The following is an 18533-nucleotide window of genomic DNA, read 5'->3' on the forward strand; positions in this document are numbered from 1 at the left end:
GTGCTCCTTGCATGTGCTTTACTGATTGTTCATTCTGTTCACAGCAAATGCCTGTGATTTTGGCTGGAAACAAAGAACAGCAGAAGAAGTACTTGGGGCGCCTGGTTGAAGAACCACTTCTTGCTGTAAGTCTGTTCTAGCTAACTTCACTTTAACTTCAAATTCTCGTAACTGACTGGTTGAACTGGTTTGTTGGAAAACAGGCAATATCCTGTTTTTATTGATCTTCATTTTTCCTACAAAACTCAAATATAACCAACAAGAAATAATTGCATTGTAACATGTTCATGATACGTTTACTAGCCTATTTATTACTGAAATTGATCTTAAGTTGACACAACCTTTTCATGTATTTCAATGTGTAGCACACTAGATGGCAAGATAAGGCAGGCAGGTGAGCCAGAACCAAGTAGAATCAGTGTGGTGAATTAGTGACCATTGCTCTGGAACACAGGCCAGCTTTGATAGTTGCTTTTAAGGTAGTTTTCCACACTTCTATAAATAAGTGTTAGGCTTGTTTCCCAGAAGACACAAATTTGAAGTAAGCATCCACCAGGACTTTCCATGCTTAAGGCATGGAAGGTGCTTGGATTGTGAAATTATGTTTCACAGCTCTTAATAATGCTGCAGTTATTACTGTGGTACTACTTTCAACAAATCACCAGAGGAAATCACGTTTGAGGTTCCACAAGGCTCAGTCTTAGGTGCAGTATTGTTTCTAGTATATGTAAGTGACCTTCCGTGTAATATACAAAGGTGACTCAAATGAAAATGTTAAAAGTTCTGTGAAATTTTGAAAAGTTGTGTGACGGACTTGGTATATAGCAGTAGTATTCCTTGAGTATCAGAAAGTGATAGACAGGTGGCAGAGTGATGCTACAATGCAGGAGAAGGCAGCAACATCCACAACAAGATGGCATCCCACTGTCAACATGCACCACCATTGAGCAGCAATCTGTGGTGCACTTTTTGTGTCGCGAAGATGTGAAACGAATCGAAATTTATCGCAGAGTGACCATACAGTATGGTGATTCGTGTTTGTCATTGTAGCAAATGTAAGAGCATTGTAGGAAGTTTAAAAGCAGTGTGACTTCTGTGGAGAATGCCCGAAGACCAGGGCAGGCTCACTGCGTAATGATAGACAAGAACATTGTGTTAGCAGAGGATCATGTAAAGGACAACAGACTTGTAACGCTGAACAAAACAGCCACGAGTTTGAAGATTAATATTGGTTCAGTGCAGAATGTTGTTCACAATGTAAGATCTTGCAAGATGGGTGCCACGTCAGCTGATTGCTGAATTGAAAACCCATTCCGTTGATGCCTGTTAAGAACATCTTAATCATTTCTACATCATAGGTGATACATTTCTGTGAAAAACTGTTACAAGCGATGAGACTTGGGTCCACTATCACCAACCAGAAGTGAAAAGGCCAGGCAAAGAATGGCATCACAGCTCATCGCTGAAACCAAAAAAATTCCATGCTCAACCATCCGCTGGAAAAGTAATGCTCATTCTCTTTCGGAATTAAAATCGAATAATCTTGGAGCATTACATGGATAGAGTGAAAGTAACCAGTACTTCTCACTCAGACGAGCTGAAAAATCAACTTCGCTCTGCAATCAGGAGTAAATGAGGACTTCGGGCTTCAGGATTGCTACAGCATGGCAACACAACTGAGACTATTGATGAAATTAAATTCGAATGTCTGGTACATCCTCATTCACCAGACCGCACTCGTAGTGACTTTCACGTGTTCGGTGCACTCAAAGAAGCAATGGGAGGCAGGCATTTCAAAGTGATGAAGAACTGGAAACCGCGATGCATGGCTTGCTACACGCATGATCAAAAGAATTCTTTCGTCGTGGTATCTGTGCACTTCCAAAGCAGTGGAATACGTGAATTGAACATCAGGGAGAGTACATTGAAGAATAACACACAAGTGTTTTTTGTTCATTGTTATAATTAAAAATATTATAGCGCTTTTAAAGTTTTTATTTGAATCGCCCTTGTACAACAGCCAGAAAGTGTTCTTTACACAGATGACACTAATACCTGCTCAACCACATCTGTTTACGGAGTTAGACATTTTGACTACTGTTTCACAGTATATTTATTCCCTCATGAAGCTTGTTGTAAATAACTTGCTACACTCCATAGGGGACTATGATGTATGTAATTACAGTACCAGAAGGAAAAACGGTGTTCAGTATTCCATATTAAGTTTAAGGGGTGCACTATGTGACCACCAAAAGTTTGATTACATAGTCAAGAGTATAAAATGTCTGACGACAAAGAAAGATTCAAAACAAACTAAATAGAGTTTCTTTGACAACTCCTTCTGTTCCACAGCAGGATTTACATTTTCATGATATGTAAAAGGTCATGGGTAGAAATTACGTACTCACATCTGTATTTTCTTCTTTTTTAATAAAAGAAAGAAATAAAGAAACTGGTAAATGGTCAACCTGTAGCCATATTTACATATAAATCTGCAGTGTGAATGTAAAATGACACATTCCACATCATTACAATCAAGCATACAAATGATTCACAGAACATGAAACTAACTTTAAATTACAGTTTTACGGGACTTGTAACAAAATCTTGAATTTTGAATAGGGGCAACAAACAAATTAAGTATTTCAAATAGTGGAAAAGCCAGGATGGAATAATAACAATGTAATAAAAGAATAGAATGCTACTCATCATATAGAGGAGACATTGACTTGCGGATGGGCACAACAAAAAGACTGATATGCATTTAAGCTATTGATCAAAACGCCTTCTTGTAAAGTAGCACACACGCGCGCACACACACACACACACACACACACACACACACACACACACACACACACGTTTGGCCACTTTGCTAGAGGGGGTTTATGCAGCTCAAAAACAGATGGCATCTTTTGACTGGAAATAACCTTGTATAAAGATAAGTCTGTTCCCTTGTGCATTTTTGAGTTATACACCGCCACTGAATAAGAATGTGGGGCACGTGATCATTGGGATGGCTGTTAACATAGTAACTCAACATTTTTTTCTTTCAGTTCATCTGTTTGCCTGTGAGTGTAACGCACTGGTCCTGAATTTATTAATGAATAATAATTGACACAACTGCTTTATTAAATCTGACATAAAATTCATCGCTTGGTCCTTTATCAGTCTCAGATGTTCCAAACTTTAGTCTTCCTAGATTAACCATTGCTTGCGTCACTGTTTCTGCCTGCCGGTTAGGAATAGCTGGTGGACACAGAATGCAAAAAAGAATCAGCTACTGTTAGAACATAAAGTTTTCATACAGATATTTAAGAAAACAGAGTATGTCAATGCCAGTCGTCTCAAATTGTTAATCTGCCTCTGGTAACCTCCGTTATGTAACCTTTTGATGGATGAGCCCCACTTCTTGGTGGCTGAGTCCCACTTCTTGTGCACGTGGAATACAGTTTTTGACACAATGGTTGCCATCTTGTTTGCATGTAATCCACCAGTAATTTTGTGCAACTTTGTGTTCCATAGCTTATTGATAACTGCGTCTGGCTAAAACTGAATTGTGACCCTGCCTCAATATGTCATTTCGTAATTTGGGTGGTACCACTATACACATAGCTGGCCGGTGTGGCCGTGCGGTTCTAGGCGCTTCAGTCTGGAACCGCGTGACCGCTACGGTCGCAGGTTCGGATCCTGCCTCGGGCATGGATGTGTGTGATGTCCTTAGGTTGGTTAGGTTTAAGTAGTTCTAAATTTTAGGGGACTGATGACCACAGATGTTAACTCCCATAGTGCTCAGAACCATTTGAACTATGCACATACATCTTGTCATTGTATATGCCCCCCCCTCTGCCCCCCCCCCCCCCCCGCCCTTCTGTCTTTCTGTGCTCAGTTGTGGTTGCCGTGAACTGTCAACGTTCTGGGTCATCACCTTGTGCTTCTTGCCATTCTTTTGCATCAACCCCCTGTGCATTCTATGGTGCATATTTTGTGACTAAGTCCATGTGTATTTCCCTGTGATTTATGTGATTGACATACTACTGCAAAACTGAATTCACACAGTTGTAAAGCTGATCTAGTGAGATGACTTGTCAGATTATTAAATCCCATTTGTCATTTCAGGGCCAAGTGGTCAGTTATTACTTTGAAGCACAATCAGTACAAATAACATTGGAAATTAGTATAAGTGCTCGCATCACCACCTAGAATACATTTTCTCTGCCTTCTTGCGGTATGTGGATGCACATGCTATTGGGCATTTTTTGTCTGTGTACCTCCCGGCTTAAAATGCAATCCAAGACAAAATTGCTAGCATCAAAAGACATCATAAGTTGCTTCTGATAGTATGGAAAATCAAGAACTGGACTAGTTGTCACTAAATATTTCAGCCTTACAAATGTTTTGAAATCTGGAGATCATTGAAATTTTAATCCTTTCTTCAATAAACATGTGAGGGATCTTGCAATTTCTGTGACATTTGAAATAAATGTTCAATAGAAATTAGCTGCCTGTAACGGAAGACTTCATAGATCAACAACTTTGTGGTGGGATCATAGAAGAGAGTAATAAACACCTGTTGCCATTGTACCTAAGAAGACACCAGATCAAAGCAGGCTAATCTATCAGGCAGAGGCAGTTGTAAATGGCCTAGATCCAGCACTTTGCTGGTTGTCAGGGCTCAGTTCGAAACAGGACTCATCACTGAAGACAATTCTGCTCCAATGAATGAAACTCCAGGTCAAAGACGTGTCTGGAGATGTCCTGGACAAAGGTAGAATACCAACCTGACTCTTGCCCACTGTACGGCCTGACAACCAGGAGTGATGGTCTGGGGTGCCATTTGTTTTCATAGCAAGATCTCTTTGGTCATCATTGATGACACTCATAGAGTACAGCAACATGTCAGTGATACTCTCTGCCCCATTTTTGTTGCCCTTCATGACAAGCCATCCAGGGCTTACATTTCAGCAAGATAATGCCTCCTGCACACAGTGAAAGTTTCTACTGTTTGCCTTCGTGCTTGCAAAACTCTATCTTGGCCAGGAAGGTCATCGGATCTCTCTCCAGATGAGAACATTTTTAGAATTATGTGCTGGGACCTCCTACCACCTTGGGATTTTGATGATCTGATATACCAGTTTTACAAACATCCAATTTCTGAAAGTATATAATGAAAACCAAATATTTGAAGAAATATTACAATAATTGAATGTTAGAATTCCAGTAATTAATAATCTAAATTGTTATAATTTATTTCAGCATGTGTAGCTTTGCATTGAAAGTAGATAGTTATTCTTTACATTCAGTTTTTTAATTTTATATATTTTTAATTACATGTTACAGTGTTGTATGTGTAAGAGATCTTACGTGACTTGCTTCTTACAAAAAAACTTTCTTCCTTACTAACACTACAATGTCCAGCAATTATAACACTCCACTTATTGCACCTATGTAAATGAAAAATATTCATGCAAAAGACAGAAATAAAATGGTTATTTAAAAAAGAATTATGAGTCATTTTCTGGTTCACTAAATTGGAGATGCTGACGAATAAACAGGAATCTATGAAAGATGGAAAATTGCTTAGCTTTTGGAGAAAGTTCTTAGTTGGGGAGTAATTTACACGCAACTAATATTTTGTTTTGTGTGTATGGGGAAGGGGAGTACTCTGATACAGGACATTGTAAAATGCTAAGTAATTTTCTTTTCTACATGAATTTGGTGAGTGGTGATGTAGCTTCAAGTACATATTTTATTCTGTCATGGATTTTCCATCAATCTGTAGTCCTGTTAGCTGCTTTTCATTCTCTTGTAATTAAACTATCTGAATTCATTGCTTTACAGGCATACTGTGTTACTGAACCAGGTGCTGGTTCCGATGTCAGTGGTGTTAAAACACGTGCTGAGAAGAAAGGTGATGAATACATCATCAACGGCCAGAAAATGTGGATAACAAATGGAGGAGTTGCTAATTGGTTAGTTTCCTCTATGACCAATGCCATACTATGATCATTGTATAAAATAATATATCGTGTACATTTTGTATGAATGTGACTCCTGTGAGGGGCTTTACCTGGTGGAGCATGTGAGAGGAAGATGGAGGGAGAAGGAGATAGGAAAGTGGCATCAGTGAACTAACTGGTGCAGGCAGAAGTAGATATTGTAATATGCCGTGAAGTAAGGGGGTGGGGGTGGAAATTAAGAGGATAGAACAGAGTAATAGTAGTAATGTGGAGAGAATGAGAGCTCATCTTAAACAGACGTATACAGTAAACTGAAGTGAAGAGATGGGAACTATTTTGTGAGGGAAGAGATAGAGAAGGCGTGGGAGGTGTTTGTGGGCAGAGGAAAAAGAATGTTGCGACAAACAATTGCAATATCAAAGAATAAACAGGGATCTAGAAAAGATGGAAAATTGCTTAGCTTTTGGAGAAAGCCAATGTTGTTTGAGAGCTCACAGATGACATGGGTTGTGACATAACCGTTGAAGTCAAGTGTTTTGTTCACAGCTGGTTGGAATAAAAGCAGGCACAAAAAGTGGAATTGAGGTTGAAGCAGAGTTGATTGCTTTCACAGGTGACCCCAATTGTTGGGAGATTGGAATAAGATATTCTGGGTGGACACATAAGACAGGCCTTGCACCTGAGTCATTCACTCTGATAAGCCCAATGTAACGAAGGGGTTGGGAGTAGTCATCACATAAGGATGGACCACTGTGTTTCAAAGGTTGAGTGAGTGGCAGAGAATCACTGCAGGTGAGATGGGAAGATTTTTTAGTAGAATATTCCTTATTTATTGACTTGATAAAAGGTTGTCAGAGTGCTAGCATAAGTAGCCGCTTCAGAACTGGATTGTATTGGGCAAAAAGGAAGAGATACTCCTGTCTCAGCTGGTTAGTAGTAGTAGCGGGCTTGTTAGGAGCAAATGCGAACATAGTGTGAGAGAGCTGATTGTAAACTAGTTTGGAGTTCAATACGTATCTGCAAAGGCCTTAACAAGACCTGCAACATACAGGGTAAGGGATTCTCCACCCCTTGTCCCAAGCACCCATCTAGCATTTCCTATTTCAGTCATGTCACAGGCATATCCTACCGAATCAGAGACAGGGAGGGCCACACCCATGAAAGTAGTCATGTCACCCTAATCATCTGCCCATCAAATTGAATGGTCACTGCCAAACTGTAAATAAGAGCATAAGTGATCACCTATTAGCAGAGCAAGTCAGAGATCAACATGCTTCACTTCAATGGCTATGTTACAGCCCTTCCTTTGGATCCCTCCGAGCCACATGTACTCATCTACAACTACCCCAAATATGACTCATAACTGATTCTCAAAGCTCTTTGTTAATATGTATCACTTTCTTTCTGATGTAATGGTTATACATTATTTTACTCTCACTGTGATGTATTTTCAGGCCTACTTTAAAACTTCCTGCAATACGTTTTACCATTTATTATAGAAGTTATCAGCATTAGAGGCAAAGATAAAATGTCATCAACATCATGTAGATCATTCATGTGTGTTCCATATGCAGATTACTTAGAACAATTACAATTATTGTAATGTGTAAAAAGTCGTGGGTAGGAATTACTAACTCACATCTGTATGTCTTACAATAAATAAATACTTAAAAAATGCCAAACCTTGTAAGTGATCAGCATGTAGAGATACTTATAAAATAATTTGTGATGTGAATATAAAATGAGTCGTGCCACATCATTATGATTTATCGATCCTTGAAACGGGAAAATAACTTAACTTTAATTAATTATTTCCCAATCTTGAGATATTTAGAGCTGCTGAGAATGATTTTGATGATAGGCAATTGTCTTGCCAGATTTATGCAATTCTGAGTATCTCAGTATGATAACCTAATGGAAGCTATGAGAGTAATGTACATATTCTTCAGCATTTCACTTTCAAAACCAACCTGTTCCTTTGCTGGATTAAAATCCATTTTTTTATGCAATTGGCAATGGTTTTAATGAATTTTTAGTACTTTGATGAGAGGCTGATAAGTCTACTGTTTGTCTTGTCTGTAGCTTTTGTTATTAAGTAGGCAATTTACAGCACTATTCCAATTTTGGGGAACTTCCTTTTCTTTAGCAGACATTCTCTAAATAATTTTTGAAGTTTTCCACCAGCTTCAGTCACTCAAATTGAAAAATAATCACCCAAACTATATTTTCTTTTGTTCACATCCTGAATGGCTTTATATATCTCATCAGCATTACTCCCAGGATTTGTTTCTGGTTCACCTCTTGAAATATATAAACTTTCAAAGAAATCTTTCAGTGCTTGTGCAATTTCCTCTGTGTTGTTAGTTACTGTGTCACCTTCCATCTTGATTAAGTGGTAGACATCCCACTTCATCAGTTGTCTACCAAACATAAGGTTGTATTTAGCTTCCTCCATACCCCTATTGTATTCACTTGCTCCTTTTACAAGATTTTTCATTGTATCTACTAACATCTGCTTGAAGACATTTCTAAACAGCTTTGTGTAATAAATGTATCAGTTATTTTCATACTGCGAGCATTTGCTTAAAACTCCAGTCTTTTTGATAATAGCTGTCTTGTCCCATTTCTATATTTCATTTTCTTTTGCATTCTTTCTAGAACAATATCTTTTTCTCTTTACATGAGTTTTTTTTTCATAAATATTTCTGTTCCTTCACCAGCATCTGTATGATCTTTGTTTTCTATGATACTGAGCTTATTGCTTAATGTAACCTGGTGTACCTCCTTATTCTTACATAAATTCTCAAAATCTATATTTCTGACATCCATCCCGGCGAGACTGCTTTCATCCAGCTTTGTTTTCATTTGTTCCCTACCAGATTCTAGATGTATCAAGATCAACCATATTGTTCTCAGCAAACTGTATTAATGTACTGAATTTTTCGTTGTTGGCATCGTATCTGAATTTTAGGTTTTTTTAAACCCTGCCTGATGCAAAACACAATATATTTCTTCTTTATTTACCAGACATGTTTTGACACCTACTTTTTGTGAGTCAAATTTATTTCTGAAAATTACATTGCTAATGAAAATAGGTTTGTACAGTTCGGTTTTTTTTTTTTTGTGTATTTCTTATCAATTTGACAGCATGTCATGTTTTCCATTGTACTGTGCATTTGTTGTGGATCTCTCTCTCTCTCTCTCTATTTTGTTCACTGTTTTCCTTACCCTTTTTTATATTTCACTCTCGTGTCTTTTTCTCTTCGCACATGTTTTACACAAAAAAAGATTTGAGCAAACACTTACAATCCATACTCATTGAAATTTACCACACAGAACTGTTCTTTAGTTACTTTTCATAGTGGTTCCCCGCATCTTTATCAGAGTGTGAATGCGTTAGTGAATATAATAGAATGTTTTCCATATAATACCATTTGTTTATTACTGAAACAAGTCTGTGATTTGAGGTACCTTCAAGAACTGTATTAATTTTTTTCTCATACCCAACACAGTCCACACCCAAATTTCCACCATGCTGTTGCCCTCAAAGAGAAATACCTACCATATACCATTTGACATATTGATTCTGGGTTTTGCCATTTATTGCCCCTAAATAAAAAGTAGTAGAAGAAGTAGGATTTCAGGTGGATGTTATTGTTTATTTAGTCAAGCACTGTGTAGGAAGGTGTAGCTAAGTAGTAACTGGTTGTGTTCTATGTCCTGGAACCATTGGTGCATTCCCTCCGAATAGATTATACTCTGCACTTAGTTATCTGTTTTACTTTTATACTTTTTTTGTTCATTTTGGCTGAGAAAAGCACATTTGAAAATTACGGTGTCCCAATTTTATATAATTATCAAAACCTCACTGATGAACCATTCATCATGCTTGAAAATTAAATTTGTTACAGTCATTACGTAACTTATATCTAAGAACAAAGATGATGTAACTTACCAAACAAAAGCGTTGGTATGTTGATAGACACACAAACAAACACACACACAAAATTCAAGCTTTCACAACCCACGGTTGCTTCATCAGGAAAGAGTGAAGGAGAGGGAAAGACGAAAGGATGTGGGTTTTAAGGGAGAGGGTAAGGAGTCATTCCAATCCCGGGAGTGGAAAGACTTACCTTAGGGGGAAAAAAGGACGGGTATACACTCGCGCGCGCGCACACACACACACACACACATATCCATCCGCACACATATACAGACACAAGCAGACATATGTAAAGGCAAAGAGTTTGGGCAGAGATGTCAGTCGAAGTGGAAGTACAGAGGCAAAGATGTTGTTGAATGACAGGTGAGGTATGAGTGGCGGCAACTTGAAATTAGTGGAGGTTGAGGTCTGGTGGGTAACGGGAAGAGAGGATATATTGAAGGGCAAGTTCCCATCTCCAGAGTTCTGATGGGCTGGTGTTAGCGGGAAGTATCCAGATAACCCGGACGGTGTAACACTGTGCCAAGATGTGCTGGCTGTGCACCAAGGCATGTTTAGCCACAGGGTGATCCTCATTACCAACAAACACTGTCTGCCTGTGTCCATTCATGCGAATGGACAGTTTGTTGCTGGTCATTCCCACATAGAAAGCTTCACAGTGGAGGCAGGTCAGTTGGTAAATCACATGGGTGCTTTCACACGTGGCTCTGCCTTTGATCGTGTACACCTTCAGGGTTACAGGACTGGAGTAGGTGGTGGTGGGAGGGTGCATGGACAGGTTTTACACCGGGGGCAGTTAAAAGGGTAGGAGCCAGATGGTAGGGAAGGTGGTTTGGGGATTTCACAGGGATGAACCAAGAGGTTACGAAGGTTAGGTGGACGGCGGAAAGACACTCTTGGTGGAGTGGGGAGGATTCCATGAAGGATGGATCTCATTTCAGGGCAGGATTTGAGGAAGTCGTATCCCTGTTGGAAAGCCACATTCAGAGTCTGATCCAGTCCCGAAAAGTATCCTGTCACAAGTGGGGCACTGTTGGGGTTCTTCTGTGGGAGGTTCTGGGTTTGAGGGGATGAGGAAGTGGCTTGGTTATTTGCTTCTGTACAGGTCGGGAGGGTAGTTGCTGGGTGCGAAAGCTGTTTTCAGGTTGTTGGTGTAATGGTTCAGGGATTCAGGACTGGAACAGATTTTTTTTCTTCGTGGCAAAGTGATATTTCCAGTAGAGAGTACGAGTGTAGGACAGTAAATCTTTGACGAGGGCTGTTTGGTTGAATCTGGGAGTAGGGCTGAAGGTGAGGCCTTTGGATAGGACAGAGGTTTCGGATTGGGAGAGAAGTTTGGAGGAAAGGTTAACTACTGAATTAGGGTGTTGTGGTTCCAGATTGTGTTGATTCGAATTTTGAGGTTTTGGGGGGAGTGGAACTGGAAGTGGGAGATTGGGTAGATGGGAGAGACTGGGTCTGTGTGCAATGAGAGGAGGTTGAAGTTTGCTGGAAATGTTGTGGAGGGTGAGTGAGTTGCCTTCCCGGAGGTGGCAAACCAGGAGATTGGATAGTTTTTTGAGGTGGAGGGTGGCATGCTGTTCTAATTTGCGGTTGGCCTGTAGGAGGATTCTCTGAACAGCCGGTGTGGATGTGGGAGAGGAAAGATTGAGGACTTTTATTAAGGATAGGAGTTGATGAGTGTGTTCATTGGCTGAGTTGATGTGTAGGTGAAGGATTAGGTGGATGAGGGCTATGGATTGTTCAGTTTGGAACTGGTATAGGGACTGATGGAAAGAAGGGTTACAGCCAGAGATGGGAACTTTAAGTGTGAGGCCTTTGGGGGTAATGCCAAATGTCAGACAAGCCTGAGTAAATAAAATATGGGAGCATAATCTGGCTAGGGCGAAGGCATGTTTGCGGAGGGAATCTAAATAAAACTTAATGGGGTCATTGTGGGGATGTTGTGAGGGTGACATGGTATTAGAAGGTGGAAAGTGTAACATGAGGCTGAAATGACAATGAAAAAAAAATATATGGGGAGAGATAAAGGTGAACTAGAAAGCTACTGGAGATCTGGTGTAAAATACAGTCAAACATGGATAAATGAGAAAACAGGACAAATGAGGCTAATCACCAGGTTTTGTTATTTTCATCTACTGCAACCACTGTAAATGAGAGGATACAGACACACTACTTTAAGCTAAAGCAGATTTCAGGAATCAAAGGGAAACACTGTTTACACATAGTTTATGCAGTTACACACATGTGAATTTCAGTAAATTGAATATTTGTGAAAGTGTGTTATACATGTTATAACAAGAATTGCCCCCCCCTGAACCATGGACCTTGCCGTTGGTGGGGAGGCTTGCGTGCCTCAGTGATACAGATGGCCGTATCGTAGGTGCAACCACAATGGAGGGGTGTCTGTTGAGAGGCCAGACAAACGTGTGGTTCCTGAAGAGGGGCAGCAGCCTTTTCAGTAGTTGCAGGGGCAACAGTCTGGATGATTGACTGATCTGGCCTTGTAACACTAACCAAAATGGCCTTGCTGTGTTGGTACTGCGAAAGGTTGAAAGCAAGGGGAAACTACAGCCATAATTTTTCCCGAGGACATGCAGCTTTACTGTATGATTAAATGATGATGCCGTCCTCTTGGGTAAAATATTCCGGAGTTAAAATAGTCCCCCATTCGGATCTCCGGGCGGGAACTACTCAAGAGGACGTCGTTATCCGGAGAAAGAAAACTGGCATTCTACGGATCGGAGCGTGGAATGTCAGATCCATTAATCGGGTAGGTAGTTTAGAAAATTTAAAAAGGGAAATGGATAGGTTATAGTTAGATATAGTGAGAATTAGTGAAGTTCGGTGGCAGGAGGAACAAGACTTTTGGTCAGGCAAATACAGGGTTATAAATACAAAGTCAAATATGGGTAATGCAGGAGTAGGTTTCATAATGAATAAAAAAATAGGAATGTGGGTAAGCTACTACAAACAGCATAGTGAATGCATTATTATGGCCAAGATAGATACGAAGCCCATGCCTACCACAGTAGTACAAGTTTATATGCCAACTAGCTCTGCAGATGACAAAGAAATTGAAGAAATGTATGATGAAATAAAAGAAATTATTCAGATAATGAAGGGAGATGAAAATTTAATAGTCATGGGTGACTGGAATTCGGTAGTAGGAAAAGGGAGAAAGGGAAACATAGTAGGTGAATATGGATTTGGGGGAAGAAATGAAAGAGGAAGCCACCTGGTAGAATTTTGCACACAGCATAACTTAATCATAGCTAACACTTGGTTCAAGAATCATAAAAGAAGGTTGTATACATGGCAGAAGCTTGGAGATACTGGAAGGTGTCAGATTATATAATGGTAAGACAGAGATTTAGGAACCAGGTTTTAAATTGTAGGACATTTCCAGGGGCAGGTGTGGACTCTGACCACAATCTATTGGTTATGAACTGTAGATTAAAACTGAAGAAACTGCAAAAAGGTGGGAATTTAAGGAGATGGGACCTGGATAAACTGACTAAACCAGAGGTTGTACAGAGTTTCAGGGAGAGCATAAGGGAACAATTGACAGGAATGGGGGAAAGAAATACAGTAGAAGAAGAATGGATAGCTTTGAGGGATGAAGTAGTGAAGGCAGCAGAGGATAAAATAGGTAAAAAGACGAGGGCTAGTAGAAATCCTTGGGTAACAGAAGAAATATTGAATTTAATTGATGAAAGGAGAAAATATAAAAATGCAGTAAATGAAGCAGGCAAAAAGGAATACAAACGTCTCAAAAATGAGATCGACAGGAAGTGCAAAATGGCTAAGCAGGGATGGCTAGAGGACAAATGTAAGGATGTAGAGGCTTATCTCACTACGGGTAAGATAGATACTGCCTACAGGAAAATTAAAGATACCTTTGGAGAAAAGAGAACCACTTGTATGAATATCAAGAACACAGATGGAAACCCAGTTCTAAGCAAAGAAGGGAAAGCAGAAAGGTGGAAGGAGTATATAGAGGGGTCTATACAAGGGCGATGTACTTGAGGATAATATTATGGAAACGGAAGAGAATGTAGATGCTATTGAAATGGGAGATAGGATACTGCGTGAAGAGTTTGACAGAGCACTGAAAGACCTGAGTCGAAACAAGGCCCGGGAGTAGACAACATTCCATTAGAACTACTGACGGCCTTGGGAGAGCCAGTCCTGACAAAACTCTACAATCTGGTGAGCAAGATGTATGAGACAGGCGAAATACGCTCAGACTTCAAGAAGAATGTAATAATTCCAATCCCAAAGAAAGCAGGTGTTGACAGATGTGAAAATTACCGAACTATCAGTTTAATAAGTCACGGTTGCAAAATACTAACGCGAATTCTTTACAGACGAATGGAAAAACTAGTAGAAGCCGACCTCGGGGAAGATCAGTTTGGATTCCGTAGTAATATTGGAACACGTGAGGCAATACTGGCCCTACGACTTATCTTAGAAGCTAGATTAAGGAAAGGCAAACCTACGTTTCTAGCATTTGTAGACTTAGAGAAAGCTTTTGACAATGTTGACTGCAATAGTCTCTTTCAGATTCTGAAGGTGGCGGGGGTAAAATACAGGGAGCGAAAGTCTATTTACAATTAGTATAGAAACCAAATGGCAGTTATAAGAGTCGAGGGGCATGAAAGGGAAGCAGTGGTTGGGAAGGGAGTGAGACAGGGTTGTAGCCTCTCCCCAATGTTATTCAATCTGTATATTGAGCAAGCAGTGAAGGAAACAAAAGAAAAATTCGGAGTAGGTATTAAAATCTATGGAGAAGAAATAAAAACTTTGAGGTTCGCCGATGACATTGTAATTCTGTCAGCGACAGCAAAGGACTTGGAAGAGCAGTTGAACGGAATGGATAGTGTCTTGAAAGGAGGACATAAGATGAACACCAACAAAAGCAAAACGAGGATAATGGAATGTAGTCGAATTAAGTCCGGTGATGCTGAGGGTATTAAATTAGGAAATGAGACGCTTGGAGTTTTTCTATTTGGGGAGCAAAATTACTGATGATGGTCGAAGTAGAGAGGATATAAAATGTAGACTGGCAATGGCAAGAAAAGCGTTTCTGAAGAAGAGAAATTTGTTAACATCGAGTAGTGATTTAAGTGTTAGGAAGTCGTTTCTGAATGTATTTGTATGGAGTGTAGCCATGTATGGAAGTGAAACATGGACGATAAACAGTTTAGACAAGAAGAGAATAGAAGCTTTCGAAATGTGGTGCTACAGAATAATGCTGAAGATTGGATGGGTAGATCACATAACTAATGAGGAGGTGTTGAATAAGATTGGGGAGAAGAGAAGTTTGTGGCACAACTTGACTAGAAGAAGGGATCGGTTGGTAGGACATGTTTTGAGGCCTCAAGGGATCACCAATTTAGTATTGGAGGGCAGCATCGAGGGTAAAAATCTTAGAGGGAGACCAAGAGATGAATACACCAAGCAGATTCAGAAGGATGTAGGTTGCAGTAGGTACTGGGAGATGAAGAAGCTTGCACAGGACAGAGTAGCATGGAGAGCTGCATCATACCAGTCTCAGGACTGAAGACCACAACAACAACTAGACCAGACAAACACACGCTTAGGAAACAAAGATGAGATAGTTGATAAGCTACATATTTTCCTAATGAAACAGATCAATTTTTGATGTGATGTGAACTTGAAAAACATATTCAGAATACCAAAACAGAAAAGCAAAGGAAGCTGGGGTACATCTTTCATCCAAATCTACATGACTACTCTACAATTCTCACCGAAGTGCTTCACATAGAGCTTATAGAACCACTTCCAGAGCATTCTCATTTGTCTTGTATTATGATGTAGTGGGTGTCAACAAAATATTTGGAATAGAAAGTTGAGATTGTAATGTAGTGAAAATATCTTGCTGCAGGAAAGATTGCCTTTGTTTTAATGATTTATATTCCAACTCACTTCTCATATATCTGTCGCTCTACCCCTTTTTTGACAATAATACAAAAGGAGCTGTCCTCCACTGAACTTTTTCCATGTCTCCTGTCAATCCTATCTGTTAAGGATTTCATACCCTGCAGCAGTACTCCAGAAGATAATGGACAAGTGTAATGTAGGCAGTCTCTTTAGTAGATTTTATTATGTCAGCAAAAAGTCTTTTATTCATCTCTGCCACAAAATTTTATATGTGATGATTCCAGTCTGTGTGTGATTTAGCTGAATCAGCAACTTTAAATTTGGATGATTTATTGTGTGTGTGAAATGTAACATATTTATTTTCATTTCTCTTGCGGAGGACATCACTGTTACTATTGTTTAGGGTAAAATGTCACTTTTCGTAACATACAGATCTTTGTCTAAATCATTTTGATCTGGTGATGACTACCAGGTAGGTCTAGAACAGGTCCTATGGTGTACTCGAGAGTTTCATGCAGCAGTGTTGTCAGCACTCAGTGTGATATCACAGGAACAAAAGTGTGTGTCAGTGTCTCACTCTACACAGCCAATAAGAGAGCAGGAGACACAGTATGTCTGCAAGCAAGAGACAGTTATACATGAATGTACCACAACATCTGAAATCACAATACAGTCAGAAGGGAGAGTGAAATATTTGTGTCATTGAAGATTCTAAACTTGGCTCCTTCTCATTTCACTTGCAGCAGTTTAAGCATTGTGTTTAGGTCCAAATCTAACTACATCATCATCATAATTGGTAACATCTTTCGAAAAAGGCAGTGAAATGTTTGTGACAAAGAAGGTTTTTAAGGTAATTGCTCCTGCTTTTAATGGCACTAACTCATGCTGTGCTACAAGATCCCAACCTAATCACAATCTGCTGATTCGTAATCTGCTCAGAAAAACTAATGAAATATTTATGACAATGAACATTATTAATGTAATTGCTGCTCATTTACTTGCAACAATGAAAGCTGTATTACTAGGTCCCAATATTACCACAACTTCAAAATTCATGACAAGTTTGGAAAACAGACATTTCTGACAGGTAATAGTAACAACTAATTTTCGTGAGCAACATAATCTAGACCTCGTGTAAGCTATAGATCAGACTGTTAGCACTGACAGGTGTTTTAGCTTTCAGATTCTTGGCTTTGCCAAGTCACAACCAGTGTGGCACATCACAACCTAACCTAGACCTCGGACTAAGCTAATAGTAAGTCAGTTGCACAAAAAGGTTTTAGCATTCAGGTTTGTTGGCTTCGCCAACTGAAAAGCAAACTTTGACATCTAAAACTGAGTGCAACCCCATAAGTAGTAACATAAGTGAGAAAAATAGTAAAATATTTGTGACAACCAATAATATTAATAGAATTGCTGCTTGTGGTAGGAATAACAATATTCTGAACAAAAAAACAATATCCATTTGGATTGTAGACTAAGCAGCAGCCTGGGGTAAAAAGAAAACCATGAAAATAAATCAGATGCATTCTTGTTCCATTTCGTCCACACACATTTGAACAAGTACCTCAAAAAAAGTCTTGCACTTGTTTGTGCCTTGCAGGTACTGTTTAACAGCAGCCCTTGTCTCCTCAGTGGTGATTGTATGGGCACCTGTTTTCACATCCTTAAAAACCTATTTGTGATTGATGGTAACTTGGTTAAAATCTTTGTCTCTGAGTCACAAACAATCTGAAATTATTGTTGTGCCTGGCAAAATATTGACCTTAAATATTTTCCAACAGAACAGCTTTTGAATGGTGATGCACAACATGGGAAAAAAGAAAAAGAAAAAAAAAAACACATTTGTGCATTCCTCTTGGGTAACCCCCAAACACCTGTCTCCCTTTCGTCTTGCCCCTCTTCCAAACTCCTTTTTGCTGAATTGAGACTCGTCAGTCTTGACAACTTTTCCTTCAACACCAAGTTTCTCGTGCACACTTCAATACAAACTTTTCCACAAAACTGTCTCCAGTCAACCACAGTTTTCTTAGTCAAATCAAGTTCTTGCCATATACATTTTGGATAGACACTCATAAAGCCACAAGTTAATAAATAGTAGAATGGTGCCAACTTCTAACTTGCTCCCAGAAAATCAGGAATTCTGCATAGAACATTTCAAAAAATGGTGGCTTTCGGTGCCATCGACAGAAACCTTTGACTCTTTCGGAGTCATTTCTCCATCACTTTAATTAATTTTTATTTGTTGATAATGAAAGCAGCAGACAATGCCACCATGGTGATCCAAATTGCTTAGATCATTCCAGTGCATAGAATGCACTGCCATAATGACAGAAAAATATCACAAATAGACAATAATAAACAGCAAACAAGACAAGGGTTTCAATTTTGTCACTAGAAACAAATGACCTCTTTTTCTCATCTCTCATTGTTTACATGAAAGTGTAAGCCCACTGGCTACATGAAAATGATGTGTTGTCAACCTATGAGCAGTAGAGAAACACCACAATGGCTGCTGCTGGCCTTAATGTGGACCTTAGCTGACAGCATCATACGCAGACACTCTAGGAGGGCTGCTCATACTATTTGCTAAATTGTTTACATAGATCATGAACAGCAGAGGACCTGTAACTTTTCCTAGGGAACCAATTAAATTACTTCTGTTTTTAAGTGTATCTTTGTAAATAATGTTCTTTTAGATACTGTAATTCCATGTTGTTGTT

At 39.3% G+C, this 18533-nt stretch overlaps 1 protein-coding gene across 1 annotated transcript in view; it reads left to right on the forward strand.

The window, feature by feature from the left end:
- The window catches only part of LOC126253273 (probable medium-chain specific acyl-CoA dehydrogenase, mitochondrial), a 95500-nt gene that overhangs the window by 26284 nt on the left and 50683 nt on the right, over positions 1–18533 (forward strand). The window contains exons 5-6 of the mRNA XM_049954491.1: positions 45–125; positions 5842–5972. Of these exons, the coding sequence (XP_049810448.1) occupies positions 45–125; positions 5842–5972 (212 nt within the window). The remainder of the gene's footprint in view (positions 1–44; positions 126–5841; positions 5973–18533) is intronic.

Source organism: Schistocerca nitens, chromosome 1, assembly GCF_023898315.1.
Source record: "Schistocerca nitens isolate TAMUIC-IGC-003100 chromosome 1, iqSchNite1.1, whole genome shotgun sequence".
NCBI lineage: Eukaryota > Metazoa > Arthropoda > Insecta > Orthoptera > Acrididae > Schistocerca > Schistocerca nitens.